This window comes from Capra hircus, chromosome 10 (genome assembly GCF_001704415.2).
Source record: "Capra hircus breed San Clemente chromosome 10, ASM170441v1, whole genome shotgun sequence".
Lineage (NCBI taxonomy): Eukaryota > Metazoa > Chordata > Mammalia > Artiodactyla > Bovidae > Capra > Capra hircus.
In genome coordinates, this window is record NC_030817.1 from 295,841 (window position 1) to 319,395 (window position 23,555).

Here is a 23,555-nt window from a genome sequence, read left to right on the forward strand (position 1 = left end):
TAAGAGAAATTTAAAATACTTGCTCTGTCCCTATTTTTGATTCCATGGCAGTTTCCAACAAAGACTCTAACCACAGATTTGGTTAAGTTGATAACTAGAATAAGAGAGAAGATCACCCAGTCCCTGCATACAGCCATCACCTGAGTTACAAGCTCAGTTCCTCCAAATAAATACTTCTAGGTATTTAATTAGGCCTTGGTATCTAAGCAACCAAATAATTTCTCCAAATAAATACAGAAGCCTGCAGCTCTATACCTTTGTGGCTCTAGAGTGACACTACTAAGGACTTTGCAAATCATTTTTCTCCTAAAACTACATCTGCTCATCAAGCACTTACAAAGCTTTATAAGCATATAGAGAACTCAAGTCCCAAGAGCTTTGTTCTATACTCTCCAAAAATCTCTCTTGGGAGGTAACACAAAATTTAAGTCCTCACAATAGTGACTTTATTAAATTAGTTGCTTTATAAAACATTGCAGATGTCATAATTGTTAACATAACAATTTACCAAACTGTAGTTAACCGGTGCAGTTTGCTGAGCATGTTTTATAAAGGAAAGGAAATGCCAAAACCCTGTTGAAAGTTGTTCCACTGCAGCCTTGGAGAACAAAGGAAGATTTGTTTCTCGGACACTTACATCAGGCAAATAAAACCGGCGAGGAGCCCCCTGGCCCCATCTGAAGCTCTCCGTCACCAGAACAGCCTGATAAATGGCAACTAGACAGTCTGTGCAGTCGAGAGACTCCACAGCTCGTAATGCAGCGATGGAGAGGCTTACCTTCTTCAGCTTCAAAGTTGGAGGGTTTTGGTCATTTGCTTATCAAACTAGTGCTTTGCAGCCGCCGTGTCTTCACTCTGAGATTAGCAGTCTTCGTCACAATGTATTTTTAATATCCTCACGCTCAATTTTAAGACAAAGCAATTTTAATACTAGGTGGACACCACATGCCCTTGCAGCAGACCGCTTTTCTTGACAAGTTATGAAGTAGTTCAAGGAGGTATGGTTAAGGCTGTATTACTGAATGGTGCTGGTAAATAGGACACAATTTTTTTTGTCATGTTGCAACCTTTGTTTCCAATTTAGTGACTGCTGCTATGGAATCAGATAGCAACAATGACAACATTATTAGGTTTGTTTTTTAAAACTATGATTTAGTAGCAACAGAGGTTCCCAATTTTAACCCCTTGGCAACAAGATCCAAGTTCCCTCATTTGCACATTAGCACCTAAGTGTCAAGGGATTAAATAACCAGCACAAAAGATACTGCACTTCTGATTGTAGCATTTGGCAGAACTGAAGGGAAAGGAAGTTGTGCTACATGGTGAAGGGACTGTGGGCAACAGAAAGACGACGCCGGGGAAGGCAGGGCGTCACATGAAGTCTTCGTAGTCTTGTGCATATCCGCCGTCGTAACCGCCATAATCTGCCAGGTCATCTTTCATGGTGGCCTTTAATCCCCCTCCAGGAACCACACCTTTCTTCTTCTTTTTGGCTTTGCTTTGCTGAAGATAAAAGAGTTAAGTCATAAGACTTTCTCTACTGTGGGATCTTTATTTGGTACAGCAACCCTCAGAGTCAAAAAAAAGCTCTGGTTCCAGAAAAACCGAGTTCTCTGGGATTCCAGAACTAAGCCAGGGTAATTTCTATTACTAATTTAGAAAAACATGAATATATCTATAAACAGAGGATGGCCACGGCACTCACGTTCCTGTTCTCTTCCAATATAAACGGCATCGGTGAACTCCCAACTTCCCCTAACGAGCCTCCGTGGAGGTGCCGTGTCCACCCCAGTGTCTGTAGCACACACTTTCCACCCAGCTCGCTCTCTTACCTTTTCTTGCTTCTGTTTTTCACTGCAGAGCACAGTCAATGAATTGGTAATCTTTTTCAAGTCATCAATTTCCACTAAAAAAATAAATTGTAAGAATTTTAGAGAATAAGTAAAAAAGCAAAATACACATTCTTCACAGTGACATGAGAAATCTAGTTTGTCCATCATTAACTTCAGCAACTTTGAAAAGGCTGTTCCTTTCTCCTAACATGACAAGAGAATCTTAAGTCTATGGCTAGGCTCACAAACCAGAACTGTTTAAAATGGCAAACCCAGCAACAAAACTTTATCACGATCTATAATCGCCAAGACACCACCGTTTAACCAGACACTAGAAACATCTACGGCTCACAGTGCTCCCTGCCGTTCTCCCGTATCCGGGCTAAACACACAGAATAACCATGCCTTACAGAAATTACACCCCCTTGGTTTTCAGAGGGGAGTATCTGAATCAATATGGAAGGCCAATGCTTAAACCCACAGACAACAACTCCCCAACCCCTGAGGTCTCCATTTTCTAGCTCAAGAATGAAAATGAAAACAGTAGGTATCTCAGAAGTCTATGTGCCTGCCTTAACCAGGAAGTAAACCTGGCCAACGCATCCTTCCACCCCAGTAAAATATAAAGCTGGAAACAGACACGCGTTTTTAGCTACCAAAAAAAGTGTTCACTTTTGGTTAGCACCTCTGAAACAGAAAAAATAGTGTGTACAAAATAAAATGACAACTATGGCCATGTCACCAACCATGTTTAGAACCTTCCACTCAGTAATCATTTCCCAAAGAAAATCCACTTTAAAATTACTGTGAAGAATTTCGTTCTCAGTCTTAAAAACAGCAAATACTAGCAAACCTAGTCCCTTCCATCTTGGTGCTGTACCGCCGCTGGATGTCAACTCCCACACCCCCTGCCCCTGAAGTGCACGACTCTTCTGGAAGCGTGAAACGAAATCCATGGACCCAGAGAATGCACGGCAGCTCTTGCAGCTGGCTTCCTCATTTATGAAGTGAAAAGACACTCGTCTGTGGTCTCAGTTGTAAATTCTGTATGATTTTCCCCAAAAGTTACTTCCTTAGCTCCCTTCAGTATAAAATAAGAAGCTAGTCTTTTATTAGCTGTTGTGCCAACAAGCACAGATGGCTCTGTGGGAAGCCATTGTAAAACCACTCGGAAAGCATCCTCGAAAGACCACTCGCTGTGTGTTTGCAGAACATCATTCCTAAGCTACCTGCTGAAAAGCAAATCTTCAGTGTATTGTAACATCCCCTACTGAATCCATCCACAGGGGTCAGAGATGAGAATTACTTACATGAAATACAAACGTCTCGAACTAAGGCTTCCAAAAAATTGGCGTAATATAGTGACTTTTCATATTGTGTAATTTTATCTTTTAGTAACTTTCCAAACTCTGTGAAGTCATCTCTTGAGGATGGGTTCATAGCATCTATTCCATAAACTGTATTATTAACACCTGCAGGAGAAAGGGGACACACACACACTATCAGAAAGATTTTTTTTAATTTAGAAGTATTTAAATCCAGTATTTCAGTATCATATCTAAATAACCCTATTATTTCATGCTAAAACAGGTTCTCAACCTGAGTCGACTAAACTCTTCGGACAGAATTCAAGTGGTCTGTACATAATTACTGTATCACAGGCTGTTTCAGTATTTTGATACCTATTCCAAAATAATAGGTTTCCTTTGTAAGTGAAATCCTCTGTATTTTATACATTTAAAAACAGTATGTTAAGAAGGGGACCACAGGCTTCACCTGGCCCAAAGGAGCCCCTGGCACAAAAGGGAAGCTCTAAAAGCAATTGTCCAGCAACAGCCTACAGCAAAGACGGAAGAGAAAGGGAAAAAAGCAGAAAAAAGGAGACAAAGGTGGTTCCTGTCAAAGTATGCAGCTAACTGCAGAAGCTAAGTAGGAGTAAACCACGTGTTAAATCCCAACAGGAAAATCAACCCTAGCTTAAGAGGCTCCAGGCTATGAGACACGACGCTTCTGTGTGCGTGCCCAGTCACATCCGACTCTCGCAGCCTCACGGACACGGGACGCTCTAGGAAGACTGGAGTGGGCCGACGTTCCCTACCCCAGGGGTCTCCCCCCGGGGTCTAACCTGCGTCCCTTGCCTCCACGGCACTGGCAGGCCGGTTCCTTTAGCCCTAGCGTCGCCTATTCCTCGATGACCAGGAAACCACTTGTTAACACCAATCCAGGATTTTAGTATTAGAAACACAACATTAAAATCCTATTTAGCAAATGATACATGTTTTTGCTTTTAATCTATAACTGGTGTCCCATCTTACGATTTTTTACCACATAAACCCTTCTCTTTAACAAACACAGGGGTGGCTTCTACCATCCTATGAAGACAGGATAACGGGCATGTGCCCTCTGTAATGAGATGAGAGTGGTGCAGACATGGCGAGCAGCTGCCAGCGCGCAGGAGCAGCCACAGCAACTCGAGCCTGCTGAAGACGCACTGAGGAGTCAGCTCACACGGGCCTCCCTGCTGGCGCAGAGGTTAAAGCGTCTGCCTGGAATGCGGGGGACCCGGGTTTGATCCCTGGGTCGGGAAGATCCCCTGGAGAAGGAAATGGCAACCCACTCCAGTATTCTTGCCTGGAGAATCCCATGGAGGGAGAAGCCTGGTAGGCTACTAGTCCATGGGGTCGCAGAGTCGGACACAACTGAGCGACTTCACTTTTCAACTTTTCAGTGAAGAGGAGAAAGGTCACTACAGTCAGCCTGCTCGGTCCATTTTAAAGAAGGGACGGGGAGAGAGACCGAGTAACTAGATCCTTCTAGGGTTCTTTTCAAGGTCATTTAACTGTTTCAACAGGATATTCTACTCTGAAAAAGTATCAATAAGCAGAGCAAGTAAATAAAATGAAACTTTGAACTATTTCTCTGACTTTGAATCTTTATCCTTGAATCTTTATCCTCCGTGCCATGTAACTGCCCCTAACTTCCCCGGGGAGCTCTCTAAACTTACTGTTGACAGAACCCTGAACATACCTTTTACCTTCTACACTAACGACGGCTGCAGGCATGGGACTCAGGAATGGAAGTCCTCTGAGGGTGGGGCCCAGTGAGAGCCAAGAAGGGCACAGCCTCAGCCTCACCAAGGCCAGCACGCTCTTGCCCAAACCCTACCAGACTTAAGACAGTGACATGCCTACAGTCAAACGCTTGAATCTCACAAAGTCACAGACTTCACACTTCACCCAAATTTCATCCAGCTGATACATATTCTTAAATCAGCAGTATACTTTATTTGGGTTCAATAACTTACTTTAATCATCTTTTATACAATACTCAAATTATTCAAAAATCTGAGCATGTGTCTCACTCTACGTCAAGTAATGAATCCTCAAATACAAACGAGAGAGATTAGGAACTGCTTTCTAATAAAACCCAAATCATCATGCTTCTTCAGAAAGGATGTTTGCTGAATGTTCAAACTAATAAGGCCTCCACAGTATTCACTCCAACTCCAATACGACACTGTTACCGCACCCCCACTTACCAAAAGTTTCTTTTGCTAATTCAAGGTCAGACTCTTCCTGTAATTTCTTAAGCCTCAGTTTATCTGCTAATTGTTCTTCTGGAGTTAGCACTTTAGGTTCTTCAGGTTCTTCTAACTAAAATGAAGTTTGAAAACAGCTGGTTATAATGAACACAGTACACGTCTGTACTGTACAAATTTTTTTTCTAGACACATAAATAGCAAACATTCATAGTGTTTACTGTATTTCTACAGTAAATTCTTTTAGATATCCTAATGTTATAGGAGAAAAACCTGAGTCACAAATTAAGCAGCCTGCCCATGGTAACAGAAGGTTAACATAGGTAGCAATGTCACAGAGTTGAGACTTGACGACTCGGTTTATTTCATGGTGATTTTTTTAAATTAAAGAATTGAGACTGCAGACAAGTTGAAAATAGCTTTCTTATACTCTGGCTAAAACTGTATACTGAAAATCTGTTTTAGAGTTAACTCTGGTAATATTCATCAAGTCTTTAAAGTATTACTATCTGCTTCAATAAAATAACTCCATTTTGAGGGATTCCTCCTAAGAAACCACAGATGCACACAAATGTCTAACCAAAGGGGGTCAGATGGGGTTTTATTCATAATATCAAGCGAATGTGGAGATGACCTAAACGTTCCACAACAGAATGGTTACAAGTATATGGCACATCCATAACAGATATTATGTAGACATACAAAAAAACTTTTTTCAAAGAATTAGAAAAACATTTCCCCCTTATTGATCTTTTTATTCCACTTCTTTGAGAGGACAATTGATAGTCTAATTTATATCCTTTCTATATGCCATAAGTTTCTATAACAAATATGTTACTAAGAGGAAATACCTTTGATAATATTTATCAAAGTGGGAAAAAGGTGAAGGGAATTTGTGCCATTCACAAATATCCATACCTGTGCAGTTTGAAGATTTTAATTCAAAAGGCCACTTCTGAAACAGGTCACATTTTATTTCTCATGGGAGAAAATTTTCTAGAAAAAGGGAACTATCTCAACTGTATTGATGGAACTGAACACCCTTATTTCCTGCATCAAAATTGAGTCTGTTCTAACTAAACACTTCACCTGAGATAAAAGCAACGCACTGAGTGTAAGGGTTCTTTACTTTGGAGACTAATCAGGACACAACAGAGTAAGTATAATGCTAAATTTCAAAGACCAACTTCTTTGAGCTATAAGAATCCATTCCTTGTTCTGAACATATAAACATGCAGGTAAGTATTTTTAGATACACAAATACAAGATTACTAAGAAGGATCTAAAATGATCCTGACTGGGGGGAAACAGACGTTCTCACAGATTGTTGGCCATGATAATCTGCTACTAAAAAGGAATCACAGTAGCTGATTCCAAGCCTAAGAGAGTTTACCAGATGAGTCTATTGCACCAGAGAACAAGGAGCCTCTCACAGACTAGCGGGGTTCTGTGAGACAGAGGAAGACAGGGACAACTTAGAGGGACCCCACTGCCCAACACGGGGGCAATTTGAGCATGAAAAAAACAATCACTGTATCTAAATGAATTCATAAAGACCTGTAAGTCCATAAATTTAATCAAAAAGAAAAAACTGAAACCTACAAAATCCTTCATTTTTCACCACTTAAAGTCACCACACCCCCTCCTTACTCTGAAAATTAGTAATTACACGAATTAAGCTTTTATGGTTTCTAGTACAAACCATTCCCAAAGTAACCAAATAGAAAAAAGGGGGGGGGGGGGGCGCCAGCCAATAAGAAACTGGAAGTCATAGAATGGAATACCGCCATTCGGCCACACCCGAAGAAATACTCAGGCAGTGATCACTGACCCTGAAACTAACCCTGAAGCTGGATTACCAGAAAAAGGAATCTGTCATTTTACAGGAGAAGGACCAAGCTGTCATCAGCGTAACTCAGTCATCAATTTCAGCATCACTAGTAATAGTACAGACAGCGTATGACTTCTGATGTGACTGACACAACATGAAGCATACAGCCTTACATGTGAAGTATTCCAACCAAGAGCGTTCACTCCAATTCCAATTAGACTCCAGACACCACTGCCAAGTTACAGGCAACTCAACTACAAGGAAGCAGTAAGACAGACCTAGAGGCTGGGTGCTCTACCGGCGCTGCCCTGCTCTCTTCAGCAAGTCAGTGTCGCTTGAGAGAGAGAGACAGATCCTAAGAGATTTAGAGTACATTAACAGCCAAATAAATGCAAGGTGCTTGCCTGAACAAGTCATGTGCAAGGCTATTTTGGGACAAATAAAGAAATGCACACAACCTGAATATAGATGGTGTTTAAAAAGGGAACATAATTATATGAGAAATCACTTTGCTTTTTCAAAAATGCATACTGAAGTATTTAAAGGAAAAATGCATAGTTTGTTATTTATTGGATTATATTTTAGCAAAAAAAAAAAAAAGAACAGATGAAGCAAGTTGGCAAAATATTAACAACTGGTAAATTTAGGTGATTTGTATATGACCCATTATGCTATTTTCTTGAAATTTCTCTTAATAAAAAGTCAAGGGAATTCCCTGGTGGTCCAGTGGTTAGGCACTTTCACTGTGGAGTTGTTTCACCAGGTTAAAAATAAAATAAGAAAGCTTGCTATGATCTATGGTAAGATTTCCATGATTATTAAATAAAGCCAGGGTGAAAACAATAAAAAATGGGTGGAATATGACCATATAGTTGTATACAAATATATAAAGTCACCTTGGAGACATCATAATACACCAATATTTCAGTAAATACTTAAGTAAATATTTAAATAAATACAGTATTTAATACACCAGTGTATAAGTAAATACACCATATTTACTTACAGGATAAAGGGAAAAAAACAGAACAAATCTTTGAAGAGCTGGGAGCCCCTCTTTAATACCATTTTGATTTCTGAATCATGTCAACGTGTTTTTTATTCAAAAAGTGAATGAACACAAAATTCCTGATCCTGCTCCAAATGATCAAAAACAACATTTATATAGTACATGGCAGAGAAATGGATGCGTTTTATATTTACTCAAAATGTACCCTGAAAAAAAAAAGACTAATCACAGCTAGAGAGAACTGCAAGACACTGATAAAAACCCCTGACTATGGTCACAAGACAATCCTGAGTGCTTCCAAATGTCTGTGAAAATCTAAAAGGCATTCTAACACATAAAGCTTCTGGGTTTGTTTTTTGCAAAAACCACAAATTCAGTTTGTCTGGGATCACCTTATCTGATAATATCCATTCACAGCCTTCACAAAGCCCTTTTTTACACGATCAGGTAGCATTTGCGGCTGCTAAGGCACTGCACCACTACCGACGTGAGGATTCTGTGTTATGGAGAATAAATAGGACTTACTCTCTTTTTAATTTCCTCTTGCCTTTTCTTCTGCTGCCGTTCTTTCTCTTTTATTTTCTCTGCTATTTTTTTCTTCTCTGAAATTTTTACTTCTGAAAGTAAAGAAATGTTTTAATCATAGTTAATCTTAAATATTTTCTAGTTTATGAATGAGACAGACATGATACTTATATACTTCATGAGATCAAACCTCTCCCAGCTCCAATTTAGATGGTGATATCCTGGCAAATAAGAACAGAAAAGTTCTGGGACTTCTTTTCTCCTCTCTAATCTAACCCCCAAGATCCAAACACTTCCTTTCATATTTCCCCACAGTCCTTTAGGCAGGACTTAGACCATTCAACTCTGACGCCTCATCCTCTAACCTGATTACATTTTAAAGAGAGAGAGAGAGAAGAGATGTAGGGAGAAGAGAAGGAAACAGAAGGATGTTTGGTTTCTAAAAATAACCAAAATTTCCAATTTTGCAGCATTTTGTTAGTTGTCTTAACATAAGCATCAGAGTAAGATCTAAACCCCAAAACAGGAAGCCCATGGGTCACCTGGTTTTGCTTCTGCTGCTTCTTTTTTTTCATCTTCATCATCATCCCAGTTTTCCTAAACAAGAGAAAACTCCGTTAATGCTTCTTACACGCTTACCTTTCCATGTGATCTTTATTATTCTGACACCACGGAAACAAGTTTGCTGGGTTTTTTTTTCATCTTTTTTGGTGTTACATTTAATTTATAATTTTGGGAGAACTGATATAATGTTGAACTGCCCTAGCCAAGAAAAAGGGCTATCTTTTCACTTGTTCAAGCCTACCTCTGTATCTTTCGAAGAATTTTTAGTTTCTCTTAAAAGATTTTGCATGCTTGTCATTAGGTCTATCTCTAAGTATTTCGTCTTCCCTGTTGCCACTGAAATATTTTTTTTCCCATTTTATGTCCTCTGACTGGTGGTTTTATCATTTATACAAAAGCTACAGGGTTTTCCATGCTAACTTGATATCCTGCTACCATATAAACGTAAATACATATATGTTGTGCTCAGCCATGTCCGACTCTTTGTGACCCCACGGACTGCAGCCTACCAGGCTCCTCTGTCCATGGAATTTTCCATCAAGAATACTGGAGTGGGCTGCCATTTTCTACTCCAGGAGATTTTCCCGACCCAGGGATCAAACTCACGTCTCCTGTGTCTCCTGCATCAGCAGGCAGACAGATGCAACACAGTGCCCCACTCTGGAGCCCAGGTGCCTCACCCATTGCGTGTATCACGTCAGTTAGTTCCACCACTGAGTCTCCATGGGCTTCCAGGTACACTACCGCATCCTCTGCAAATGAGACAGCTTTATGCCTCCTCACCCATCTGTGCGGCTCCACAGCTCTCTCTCCTACCTAACCACGCTGGCAAAGCCTCTGCCGCAGTGCGGAGGGCGGTGGCAGGCAGTGGGGGCCAAGCCCTCGCTCTCTGAACGGGGACGCCGGCAGTGCTCCCCGCGAGGCGCTATGTGGCCCTCACATTCACGGAGCGGAAGTCAGCTTTCTCCACTGCTCTGAATTCCAAGTCAATTAGAAAGCCTTTTCTCAAAGCAAGGAATTTCCTTCTAGAAGATGTATGCTTCCATTGTTTGTTCATTTACATCTCTGATCCTTTGGAACTTTTTCTTTTCTATGATGGATCTAAGTACGGATCTAATTTTATCTTTTCCCAAATAGTTACCCAGGTGTCAAAGCACCAGCTATTGAAAAGTCCACCTTTCTAATACTCTATAATAACTATAAATGGAGTATTATCTTTAAAAACTGTGAACCACTATGTTGGTTCCAAATTGGGAAAGAAGTACATCAAGGCTGTATATTGTCACCCTGTTTATTTAAGTTCTATGCAGAGTACATCACGAGAAATGCCGGACTTGATGAAGCACAAGCTGGAATCAAGACTGCCGGGAGAAATATCAATAACCTCAGATATGCAGATGACACCACCCTTATGGCAGAAAGCGAAGAGAAAGAGCCTCTTGATGAAAGTCAAAAAGGAGAGTGAAAAAGCTGGCTTTAAACTCAACATTCAAAAAACTAAGACCATGGCATCCAGTCCCATCACTTCATGGAAAACAGATGAGGCAACAGTGGAAACAGTGTCATACTTTATTTTCTTGGGCTCCAAAATCACTGCAGACGGTGACTGCAGCCATGAAATTAAAAGACGCTTGCTCCTTGGAAGAAAAGCTATGACCAACCTAGACAGCATATTAAAAAGCAGAAATATTTTTTTCCCAACAAAGGTCTGTCTAGTCAAAGCTATCGTTTTTCCAGCAGTCGTGTATGGATGTGAGAGTTGGACCATGAAGAAGGCTGACCACTGAAGAATTGATGCTTTTGAACTGTGGTGTTGGAGGAGACTCTTGAGAGTCCCTTGGACTGCAAGGAGATCCAACCAGTTAATCTTAAAGGAAATCAGTCCTAAATATTCACTGGAAGGATTGAATCTGAAGCTCCTCCAATACTTTGGCCACCTGATGCAAAGAACTGACTCCTTGGAAAAGACCCTGATGCTGGGAAAGATTGAGGGCAGGAGGAAAAGGGGACGACAGAGGATGGGATGGTTAGATGGTACCACCGACTAGATGGACATGAGTTTGAGTAAGCTTCAGGAGTTGGTGATGGACAAGGAATCCTGGCGTGCTGCAGTCCATGGGGTGGTAAAGAGTTGGACACGACAGAAGCGACTGATACCGTACACCTGAAACCTCTAACACTGCAAGTCAACTATACTTCAGTTTTTTAAAAAGCCCATCCTTGCCCTGGGAGTTTCCATATACTAAGTTTCCTAGGTATCTCTGCTTTCTATGCTACCCCACTGGCTTGTTGTCTCTTCATGTACCAGTGCATACTGTTTTAATTAGAGGCTTTATAGTACGTTTTTAATGTAAGCTGGGGCTGATCCCCCCTTTTCAGGTTTTTTAGTGTTTTCCTGGCCATTCTTGCACACTGTTTCTCCATATGAACTTTTATATCAACTTGTCTAACTCCACAAAAAAGCTTCTCCATTAACAATTAAAACACAAGACCACCAAGCCAAAACTAACGGCCTCTCTTAAATAATTCACAGTAGCTTTAAACGAAAAACTGAGCTGTGTTTACACTTACTTTCCCAAATGTAGAAGCATCCAACATTCTGGCTAATGGTTCTAATTATTTCAAGCAATATTCCATACAACATAACCCTGGCTAATGAATTAAATCTGTATAAAAATTTAAGCCCAATTTTTAAAAATTAAACTTAAAAAAAAGAAAAAATAGTTCAGCTCGGTAGAATAGAAGAGTCAAGAGCTGACCCACAGCCTCGCAGAACCAGCTCCCTAACTCGGGCAGGGCGCCTTCAGGTGGCTCTTTTCTAGGCCTAGCACAGGCCCTGAGCGAAACATAAACAGTCATCAAACCATGTTTAAAGGGGCCGCAGAACTTACAAGGGTTAAGTCTAACAGAGAAAGACACAGCCCTGTGTTTAAATAGGGCTTTAACCTACAGGGAACCTGACCACTGTCTCAACCACCACCCGGCACTCAAGGACGCGCCGTCTGAAGCTGAGCCAGAGGATGACGGACAAGGCAGGAGGCCCTGGCACGGCCGGAGGGGCAGGGCTGACTAACGCACCACAGCCGCGGCAGCAAGCGTCTGGCTTTGTAACGCAGGAGGCCATAAATCTGAATCAGGCTCGGTGTCTGCAAACTAACCAAGCCTTGACTCTTAATAAAAATCTAAATCCAAAGAAATAAAAAATCTTGATCACGGCTGCCATGGAGTGGGAAGAACTCGGAATAGAAGCATTTTTATAATCTCTTTACCTTTACAATTTAACTCATAGTTCACAGTTAACAAACACAATGAGAGCAAACCAGCCAGTCACTGTGTGAACATCTAAGAGTTAGAAATTGGACGGCAAACATCCCTATCACCTGGCCGGTTCGCTTAAGCGCTTGCATCAATACAGCACTGTCCAAAAGGAAGCAGAGAGCTGAAACTAAAAGTTGACTACTACTGTAAGTTTTTGTCATTTTAATCTTCACAGCACATAAGAAAGCTGGGTTTGTGAGTGGTATGCCGCTTAGATGGTTCTTAGATACAAGAACTATCTGCTTGCTTCTTGGGGATGCTTATAGCTCCCCACTAATACCAGTGACAGTGACAATGGTGGCAGCAACAGATCGCATCGACTAAGTGCTTACTTTGCACTAAGCGCCACGCAAAGGACTTTATTTTATTTTTTTTTAATTCTTTGGCCATGCTGCACAGTTTGTGGAATTTTAGTTCCCTGACCAGGGATTGAACCTGGGCCCGTGGCAGTGAGTCCTGCCAGGAAAGCCCCCAAAGAACTCTGCATATGGCCACACAGTTAACCCTCGCAAAAGTCCTGCAAGTAAGGTAGTGTTATCCCCACTCACAGAAGGACACCAAGGCCCAGAGATAACTATCACACAATCTGAATGGGAAAATAATGAAGGAACCTGTTTTGAACAGGACAAAATTTCTTTAAAGTGTCATATTAAACATCATTTCTTACCGGAACCCTGAAGTATAAATGTCTGGCAACTAGGTCCCTCCACATCAAAATTTGTTCTTTCAATTAGTCCTGGAATGGAGTCCCCTGGAACTGCAGGGAATCCCATATCAAAGAGAAGGGTTAGGGCACATACTAAGACACGCCCAGCTACAACTATGCCAGATACTCATCTCAAATTGCCTGAGATGGATTTCTACTAATTTTAACAAATGAGTCTAGCAGCCTCTGGGAGCAGGAGCTCAAGAGGAGCGAGGCATAGCTGAAAATGAGCAGCCCCATCCCAGTAACTCCCACACAGGGAAACAGCACAACACAGCAGGGTTTTTGCTCAGTGCTGGTGTTCCTCAGTTCCCTGCACCAGTAAAACCTCACCCCTGGGTCACCACTGGTCCAGGGTCGCATCCACCCTGACTCTGCATCCCGCCTCTCCCCGCCCCTGGCTTCCCTTTCGAAGAATGACCTCATTCCAGACGGCGACACACCGTCCCCTCAGTCCAAGTGTGAGGAGGCCACCTAGACTTTCAGCACAGAAAAGACTGCAGTAGCAGAAACAGTGGTTCCTATCTCTAAGTCCTGGAAACAACTACGACATGTGCTCCTCAGTCCATGAACAGACCATGAAAGGCACCCTTCACCCCACAGTGCTGGAAAAAAGTTTGCTCCTTTTTAATAGAAGTTACTCCTATACTGAGGATAAGCTCCTCAAGAAGGGAGCACAGTGACGTCAGAAGAAACAGACTGGTCACATTTCCCGGACAAATGTAATCCCCAAAGCAGAAGGCCACGTAGCTTTCCCCATGAACTTACGCCAGTTTTTGCATCCTTAGTTATAAAAGTAAATGCATAAAAGCAGAATGTTTAACACTGCCCGATTTTCCATAAACATCAAGACTTTGTAAATGCTGACAATAAATTCAGATAAAATACAAGAAGGGTTCCAAGAGAAACAGCTAAAATTAATGGTTGTTTTTGGTTCAAGAGTTACCTATCAACATCCAATTAAATTTTTAACCAATTATCACTGGTAGTCAATAAATCTTCCAACTACAATATCCGAAAGTATTTATCTCCAAAAGTATTTTCAAGTATTTAAAGTATTAATATCTCCAATATTAACCAGGCTCTTCTAAAATGGCCAACTTTCTCAGAAGAGCAGCTGTTTATAAACTACCTGCTCATCTATACTTATGTTCTACAGATAAACATCCAGCATCACCTGAGCCATTTCTCTTAAAAAAGATGGGTGTTTTTCAAGTTTAAAGCCTGCTTCCCAACTAAATACAACTAAGAATTGGAAACGTAACAGGAAAAGTTTAAACCCTGGCTCCTTTTCATTTCTAATAGCGCGGCCAGCGGGCGGACAGCCTGTCATCTATAACGCGTAACTACAGAACGGCACGTGCAACGACAGAGCACGTGGAGGGCTGAGGATGCTTTCCAACTTAGGCGAGGTGTATTTATAGACCATCCGACAGAAGTAGCTTCACATGAGCAGGAAGACTCTCCTGTCCCACAGCAGAAGCCCGTGAACTAATACACGCACCCTCCTTTTCTTCTTAAGCACAATCGTTTGCTTTAGAGAAAGCATAATCTCCTGAAGCAAGAGAGTCTTTGCTGGGTGTTCTGTGAGCTGTGCCAGTTCGGTGCTGAGAAGCCTCAGAACTCTGCAGTGAGCTCCTGCCACGGCTGGGCCTGGCAGCAGAGGTTAGCTTTCAAAATGAGCGCAAATGTTCTTCTGTCACCTCAGTACCCTGCTTGTCTCTGGAAGCCAGCGTATCTGTCTCAATAGATTCTACTTCACTTAATTCATTAAGTTTTTAACACACTACTGTGGCTCAGCACTCTGCTGAATTCCATCTCAATACCGACCTGTCTCATATTTGGAAGTGTTATCAATCAATTCTACTTCAAATTCCTGGCTAAGCTAGGTAAAGAACAAGACACTCCACACTAAACAAACAGCCTATTTATTTTCGATGGTCCAGGACAGCAAATATATTAGGTAAATATTTTTCAGCAACAAACGCACTTCCCAACTAAAAACTTACTAGTTTATAAAAAATTGTCAGGGTATTAAAACGATACAACTGATATTTTCTTCAAAATAATCTGGCTGGGTGAGGAGAGCAGTAAGACAGAATATAGAAAATAGAAGGTTGGTCATGGGTTTATGAAGCTTTTCTTTCCACTTCTGTGTATGTTTGGAGTTCTTCATGAGACACGCACGTGCACACACATACATACACCTTCCAGATATCCATTCCTAGCAAAATGCCTGCCTTCTGAAACTTCCCAACAATCTCCCATGTCTTTGAAATGTAATCCTCTACTTCAGAGTGCTGTTTCCAATGCTTCAAAAATGTCCTTACTCTGGTATATTTAAACTATTAACTGGGATACGATCCTAACAGACAGCTGAATGGGCACAATAAGGCACGCAGTTTTCAATTCATCCAGTTCTCTAGGGTCTTTTAAAGACATTTTGTAATAACATTATGGAAGCAAATGTGTGAGACGCTTAATTACAGCCAGAAGTTTTCTCAAAACAAACTACACCCTTTGAATAAATCTAGCTTCTGTCTGTTTTAGTGAAATGATGGGAGTCTAGTAAAATGGAGTAAAAGTTGTACTGTTCCTGCTTGCAGTGGGTAGGTACTCACAGCAAGCAGAAAAAATGATCAACACAGCCTCCCTATCATTCCAGAAATGGGGAAGGAGTCCAGAGATATATGCCAAGCAAACAATTTCTCCCACTGCCTCCGCATTGATATCAGGATAGGGTAGAAAGGGGAAATAAAGCTACGGTAAGAGGCAAGTATGCTCCCTGGTTCTCACCTTTTAAACTGGTGAGAAGCACAGCCTCCCCACCTCCCCCTCCCACCACCAGTGAATATGAACAATCCTAATTTCACCTAAATCCACCCCTGCCACTATCAGACAGCTATCTGAAAAGTCAAGGGCAGCAAAATGCTATGTCTACTGAAAGACATTAACCTATTGGAGCAAGTTACTGTAACAAAAGACCTTAGTTTTCCTTTCATTTCTCAGGACGTTACAAAGGACATTAAGCCTATACTCTTAAAGGCTAAACACTAGGTGCTGACACAGACTGAAGAACTTACTGTTTCTTCCTACCTTACTTTCGAAGGACTTTTCAAAAATTCACATACTGTATTCTTTAAGGACCGTGACTATTTAATCTCATGAAAACTAAACCTTGTTAACAACTGCTACAAAAGGATTAGCATTAGAATATTAGAATGCAGAAATTTGGTATTAATGTATTCCTTACTCTTTGAAAGTTCACTTTATGACACTTCACTTTTTTTTAACAACGTACCTTAGTACCTGTGTTCGCTAAGTGAAATCCAAAGACAATTTACAATTTTATGACAAGTGAAAATAGCATCTGTTTTTGCACTGAGCTATTACAGTGGCAGTGAGCACCCTAAGCAGCAAGAGTGGCACCATCAAGGCCAAGTTCATTCTCCACCAAGCTCCTCAGAATCTAAGCACCAAGCTGCCACAGCTTTGAACTGTGTCTGTGAGCATCTGTACGTTTGTTAGCAAGATGTGTCCTAAAGTAACTGCTTCTTTCAGCTTAGGAAAAGTTTGATAGGAATGCTCTAGTTTCAGAAAGCAGGGAAAACCTGCTCATTACCATTCAAGGTAACAAATTTCAACTCTAGATTCTGAGCAAGCAAAAACTTGCCTGACAACCGTGGTCATTCCATTCAAAACAAAAAACACACAGTCAACACCCATTGTGGAGAGAACTTACTCCTACTGAGCTAAAGAGAGCACAAAATGTGGCACAAAAACGACCCCAGATACACGATCTAAACAGCCTAAGCATATTCTCCATTAGCCAGAAAAATTAAGACTACATCTAGAAGCAAGAGAGAATTAACATTTAGCCAGTGCCTACCAAGTGTCAGGCAACTCTGCCTAATGCTTCCTATATTATCTCCTTTAAAGTGCAAAATAATGCCTGAGACAGCTTCTGTAACGCTAAGGTTGGGAAATGGGGGAGGGGGGTGATTAAAAAACTGGTTTATGTTCACAAACAGAAATTGTCAAGGCAACAATATGGATCCAGGTCTGTCTGACCCTAAACTGCTAGGAACCAAACTGCTCCACGGACACCTGATCCTGGAAATCTCTGAGGAACTCAGCAGAAACAGAGCTACATCTCAACCTGGAAATAAAATGGGCAAGTTCAACTTTCTGCTACTCAAAGATCAACTTCGAAGTTGAAGTAAAAGAAATAGGCTATTTGTATAAAACAAATTCTGCACTGGAGAGACAAGACAGCCTTTATGTAACATTTGCCTTTAAGTAAGATTTATAACTCCTAAACCTCCAAAATTAGTTCAAGTGGTCAGAATTCTATTTATCAGGACAGACACCATTTAGATACCATAATTTCAGTCAGGCTTCTCCATATCAGTCTAGACTACTTCATTCAAACTTCATTTTCTGGTAATTCCTGATTCTCTAGTCGCTTCTTCTCACTTATTCCCAATTTTCCTAACAGATGTCTTAACTCTTGGATCTACTATGCATAGAAGTGAAAGGACAAATCTGAACTAAAGGCTCAAAACACAGAGTCTGCCACAGTGTAGGGAGGGAACTAATATTGTGCAATGAGGGTGATAACACAATCCATTCCCACGCCTACACAACACGTAAATGAAACAAAAATGCAAATATCTCCACAACAGTGTTGCTTATTAATTAACCCCAAGGTTTGACAGGCTCACATCATCCCTGAACCTCAGGCTGTTCAAGGAACTGGACATCCACCTCATCAGACCAAAGTAAAATCTAAACAAAAGCAGTATGGACACAGAGCTCCTAACGATTATCTAGCTTAAATTTTTTCTTTTAACTCAAGCGGAAAGATTTGTAGGGTTTCTTATCATGAGCTGGGGGTAGAAGTCAGAAGAATAAACAATTCACTAAATGAATCAAAACCACAGAAAACCATTTTCCAACTCATATTAAATTTTATCTTCATGGAAATAAAGATTTTGAGAACTTCATTAATAAGATTCCTAACATTCTGCACTTGAGAGATTTGTAGCTACTAGAAAAACAAAAACGCAGCAGTCCTAATGTCATCTGAAGCCACATGATGAGTCCCCAGGAGGCGTCAAAAGCAAACGAAATATACAAAGCATAGGAAAAACAAAACAAACACCGGGCTCCCTCGCCTTATCCAACCATGAAATCAGTATTTCCTTACGGGTTCCCGTGTAGATGAATAACCCACTCTATCAGCGCTCCATTTTCCAAGTCGCTGTGAGTGTAGACTAGCCAGGTTTCTGACCACTAAGGTAGCTATCTCAAGCCTCAGTTCATCCTTCTACCACACGTAGGGAGAGGGGGGTCTAAAAATTATTTCACTTGTGTGTGGGGAAGAAAGGTGGCTGAAACTACACCACAATATTTCACACATTTAAAGCTCTAACAAACTCCACCAGCGGGCCTTTGGGGCTGCAGACGAGCTGCCAGCCCGAGGGACGCCTGAGCTCCAAAAGGCAAGAGGGTTAGGAAACGCCCCATCTGGGATGAGCCAGGGGCCCCACCTCACCCTCCCTTTAGGGCTGCAGACGAGCTCCCAGCACGAGGGACGCGTTACGAGACGCCCCATCTGGGAAGAGCCAGGGGCCGCGCTCTCGCCTCCCGGTCTCAGCCCCGCGCAGTGCGCACGTGGGCCGGCCTGGCCGCGGCTGTCACCGCCTGTCGCCGGCTGGCGGCGGGTCCGGGCAGGCGCGGGCCCTCTAAGAAGGGCTGGGGCCCGCCACTCGCCCGGCAGGCTCGGCAGACCACGCAGCCCGCCTCAGGCCCTGTGGCCGGCGGACCGGGGGAGCAGGGCACCGCCGGGCCCTGCGCTCGCGTCCCCACACGGCCCGCAGGCCCGGGCGGCGCCCGGGGCCCCGCGTCCGACCTCCCGCCCCAAGGCGGGCACCCCGGCCCACCCCGCGCGGACCCACCTTGACGTCCTCGTCCTCGTCCTCGCCCTCCCAGCGGTCCCCGCCGGCAGTGCCGCCGCCCCCCACCTTCCGCACCGGGTCTTCCACTGCGAACGTGTCCGCGTCTGCGGGAAGAGAGTCGCGTTAATGACAGTCTGGGGCCAGCGCCGGCCGGCCCGACCCCCGAGCTTCCCCTCACCCCAGGAGTCGGAGTCCCCAGCCGCCGCCGCCGCCGCCATATCGAGCCGGGCGTGAGCGTGTGTGAGGGAAGACCGGGGAGAGTTAGCGCGGCGGAGGTGAGTCACCGGATCCGCGCTCGTCGCCCGCGCGGGGAACGCTGGGACCGCGGCAGACTCAACGCCGAGGCCCCGCCCACTCAGCGGCCGGAAGGGGCGTGGGAGCGGGCGGAAGGGGCGTGGGAGCGGGCGGAAGGGGCGGGGGAGCGGCCGGAAGGGGCGTGGGAGCGGGCGGAAGGGGCGTGGGGCGCGACGGGCGCTCGGGGCATTCAGTGCTGCACTCGGCGTCTGAGCGGTCCGGCGGGCCAGTGCGGGAAGGGCGGGTCGGCCCGCCTCGCGCGCCCCCGGAAGGAACAGGCAGTGCGGGGACCGTGGCGGCACCCTGTCTGGCGCTTGGCTGTCGCCTGCCCTCTCCCTTCCTCCCGGGCCACCCTGCGCCCGCCGCAAGCGGCGCAGCGCGCCTCTGCTCGCGTGGACCCCGCCCCCGGGCGCGGGTGACAGCGGCAGAGAGTCTGCACGCCGCGCCCGGCTGTGGGCGGCGGAGTGGCCTCCACGTCCCCGGGGCGCGCGATCACGCGCTGGGCGAGATGGGCCTCTGGAACCCGAAGGGCGCAGGTCGCCGGGAGAAGCGAGCGGAGAGCACCGAGTTCCTGGCAGCCTCCCAGCCGAACAGCTCAGATTTAGCTCCCGGCACGTTTGCCGGCAGTGCGTCACGAAGGGATCGAAGGGAACCCTGGGGCCCGAGGACCTTCCCTTCTGTGAGCCCCCAGAACCCAGTACACGATTCATTCTTTCTCAGAATGATTTCGGAACTCAGTCAGCTAAACTTATTTGCTCTAGCCTTACCCTCAAGAAGCGCTCGATCAAGCAGCAAAAACAGACAGGTAAACAGGTTTCGACACAGCGCAATGACTGCAACAAAAAGAAGCGCTGTGAGGTTAAATGCAAAAGGTTAGCGTTAACCGCGGAGGGGAGCGGCAGGGTATTTGAAAGGTTTCCGGAAGGTGAGCGCTGCAGTAAGGAGTTTTCAAGACCAAGTGAAATTTGCTCCAGTGCGTTTCAGGTAGAAAGTACACTGGTGGTCCCTGATATGCCTGGCAACTGGAGATAAGCTGAACAGGTAAACTGATTATTATAAAGAGCTTAAATGGGCTATCAGGGAAGCACAGTAATGCTGAAGAAGCTGAAGTTGAATGGTTCTATGCAGATGACACCACCCTTATGGCAGAAAGTGAAGAGGAACTAAAAAGCCTCTTGATGAAAGTGAAAGAGGAGAGTGGAAAAGTTGGCTTAAAGCTCAACATTCAGAAAACGAAGATCATAGCATTTGGTCCCATCACTTCATGGCAAATAGATGGGGAAACAGTGGAAACAGTGTCAGACTTTTATTTTGGGGGGCTCTAAAATCACTGCAGATGGTGATTGCAGCCATGAAATTAAAAGACACTTACTCCTTGGAAGAGAAGTTATGACCAACCTAGACAGCACATTAAAAAGCAGAGACATTACTTTGCCAACAAAGGTCCATCTAGTCAAGGCTATGGTTTTTCCAGTAGTCATGTATGGATGTGAGAGTTGGACTGTGAAGAAAGCTGAGCACCAGAGAATTGATGCTTTTGAACTGCAGTGTTGGAGAAGACTTGAGAGTCCCTTGGACTGCAAGGATATCCAACCAGTCCATTCTAAAGGAGATCAGCCCTGGGTGTTCTGTGGAAGGACTGATGCTAAAGCTGAAACTCCAGTCCTTTGGCCACCTCACATGAAGAATTGACTCATTGAAAAAGACTCTGATGCTGGGAGGGATTGGGGGCAGGAGGAGAAGGGGATGACAGAGGATGAGATGGCTGGATGGCATCACTGCCTCGATGGACATGAGTTTGGGTGAACTCTGGGAGTTGGTGATGGACAGGGAGGCCTGGCATGCTGCAATTCATGGGGTCGCAAAGAGTCAGACACGACTGAGCGACTGAACTGAACTGAACTGATGAAGACCTACAAGACCTAGACCTTAACACCCCAAAAGATGTGCTTTTCATTATAGGGAACTGGAATGCAAAAGTAGGAAGTCAAGAAACACCTGAAATAACAGGCAAATTTGACCTTGGAGTACAGGAGGAAGCAGGGCAAAGGCTAACAGAGTTTTTCCAAGAGAATGCGCTGGTCGCAGCAAACACCCTCTTCCAACGACACAAGAGAAGACTATACACAGACATCACCAGACGGTCAGCACCGAAGTCAGACTGATTACGTTCTTTGGAGCCAAAGATGGGGAAGCTCTATACAGTCAGCAAAAACAAGACCAGGAGCTGACTGTGGCTCAGATCATGAACTCCTTATTGCCAAATTCAGACTTAAGTTGAAGAAAACAGGGAAAACCACTAGACCGTTCAGGATTATACAGTGGAAGTGAGAAATAGATTTAAGGGACTAGATCTGATAGACAGAGTGCCTGATGAACTATGGGCAGAGGTTCATGACATTGTAGAGGAGACAGGGATCAAGACCATCTCCAAGAAGAAGAAATGCAAAAAAGCAAAACGGCCCTCTGAGGAGGCCTTACAAATAGCTATGAAAAGAAGACAAGCAAAAAGCAAAGGAGAAAAGAAAGATATGCCCATTTGAATTCAGAGTTCCAAAGAATAGCAAGGAGAGATAAGAAAGCCTTCCTCAGTGATCAATGCAAAGAAATAGAGGAAAACAACAGAATGGGAAAGACTAGAGATCTCTTCAAGAAAATTAGAGATACCAAGGGAACATTTCATGCAAAGATGGGCTCAATAGAGGACAGAAATGGTATGGACCTAACAGAAGCAGAAGATATTAAGAAGAGGTGGCAGGAATACACGGAAGAACTGTACAAAAAAGATGTTCACGACCAAGATAATCACAATGGTGTGATCACTCACCTAGAGCCAGACATCCTGGAATGTGAAGTCAAGTGAGCCTTAGGAAGCATCACTACGAACAAAGCTAGAGGAGGTGATGGAATTCCAGTTGAGCTGTTTCAAATCCTGAAAGATGATGCTGTGAAAGTGCTGCACTCAATATGCCAGCAAAGTTGGAAAACCCAGCAGTGGCCACAGGACTGGAAAAGGTCAGTTTTCATTCCAATCCCGAAGAAAGGCAATGCCAAAGAATGCTCAAAGTACTACACAATTGCACTCATCTCACACTAGTAAAGTAATGCTCAAAATTCTCCAAGCCAGGCCTCAACAGTATGCGAACCATGAACTTCCAGATGTTCAAGCTGGTTTTAGAAAAGGCAGAGGAACCAGAGATCAAATTGCCAACATCTGCCATATCATCGAAAAAGCGAGAGTCCCATAAAACATCTATTTCTGCTTTATTGACTTATGCCAAAGCCTTTGTATGGATCAACACAAACTGGAAAATTCTGAAAGAGATGGGAATACCAGACCACCTGACCTGCCTCTTGAGAAATCTATATGCAGGTCAGAAAGCAACAGTTAGAACTGGACATGGAACAACAGACTGGTTCCAAATAGGAAAAGGAGTACATCAAGACTATATATTTAGAGAAATATATAGCTTGCTTGGGGCTGGTGCATGGGGATGACCCAGAGAGATGTTGTGGGGAGGGAGGTGGGAGGGGGGTTCATGTTTGGGAACGCATGTAAGAATTAAAGATTTTAAAATTTAAAAAAAATAAAAAATTTAAAAAAAAGACTATATATTTAACTGAATATATTTAAATATAAATATATTAAATAAATAACTTATTAATTAAATAAGTTAACTTATATGCAGAGTAAATCATGAGAAACGCTGGGCTGGATGAAGCACAAGCTGGAATCAAGATTGCCGAGAGAAAGAGCAGTAACATCAGATATACAGATGATACCTCCCTTATGGCAGGAAGCTAAGAAGAACTAAAGGGCCTCTGATGAAAGTGAAAGAGGAGTGGAAAAGTTGACTTAAAACTCAGCATTCAGAAAAGTAAGATCATGGCATCCAGTCCCATCACTTCATGGCAAATACATGGGGAAACAGTGGAAACAGCAGCAGTGATTTTTTTGGCTCCAAAATCATTGCAGGT

General features: G+C 43.5%; 2 protein-coding genes across 2 annotated transcripts in view; one reads left to right on the plus strand and one right to left on the minus strand.

Annotated features, from left to right (window-relative positions):
* Positions 1-4,748, plus strand: part of SPG11 (spastic paraplegia 11 (autosomal recessive)) — a 79,858-nt gene extending 75,110 nt beyond the window's left edge. The window contains exon 41 of the mRNA XM_018053821.1: positions 4,188-4,748. Within this exon, the coding sequence (XP_017909310.1) occupies positions 4,188-4,210 (23 nt within the window). The 3' untranslated portion in view covers positions 4,211-4,748. The remainder of the gene's footprint in view (positions 1-4,187) is intronic.
* On the minus strand, positions 424-19,650 carry EIF3J (eukaryotic translation initiation factor 3 subunit J). The gene is made up of 8 exons (XM_018053823.1): positions 19,462-19,650; positions 19,284-19,387; positions 9,278-9,332; positions 8,736-8,827; positions 5,371-5,485; positions 3,143-3,304; positions 1,833-1,906; positions 424-1,503 (listed from the first exon to the last, which is right to left on the minus strand). Exons 1-8 carry the CDS (start codon positions 19,499-19,501, stop codon positions 1,372-1,374), a joined length of 774 nt encoding a protein of 257 aa, XP_017909312.1. The 5' UTR covers positions 19,502-19,650; the 3' UTR covers positions 424-1,371.

Coding starts and splice junctions, on each gene's coding strand:
- EIF3J (XM_018053823.1), bottom strand. CDS start 19,501: ATGGCGGCGGCGGCGGCGGCTGGGGACTCCGACTCCTGGG. Junction 9,333..19,283: donor ACGAGGACGAGGACGTCAAG/GTGGGTCCGCGC, acceptor TCTCTTGTTTAG/GAAAACTGGGATGATGATGA. Junction 1,907..3,142: donor TCGAGACGTTTGTATTTCAT/GTAAGTAATTCT, acceptor TTATTTTTTTAG/TGGAAATTGATGACTTGAAA.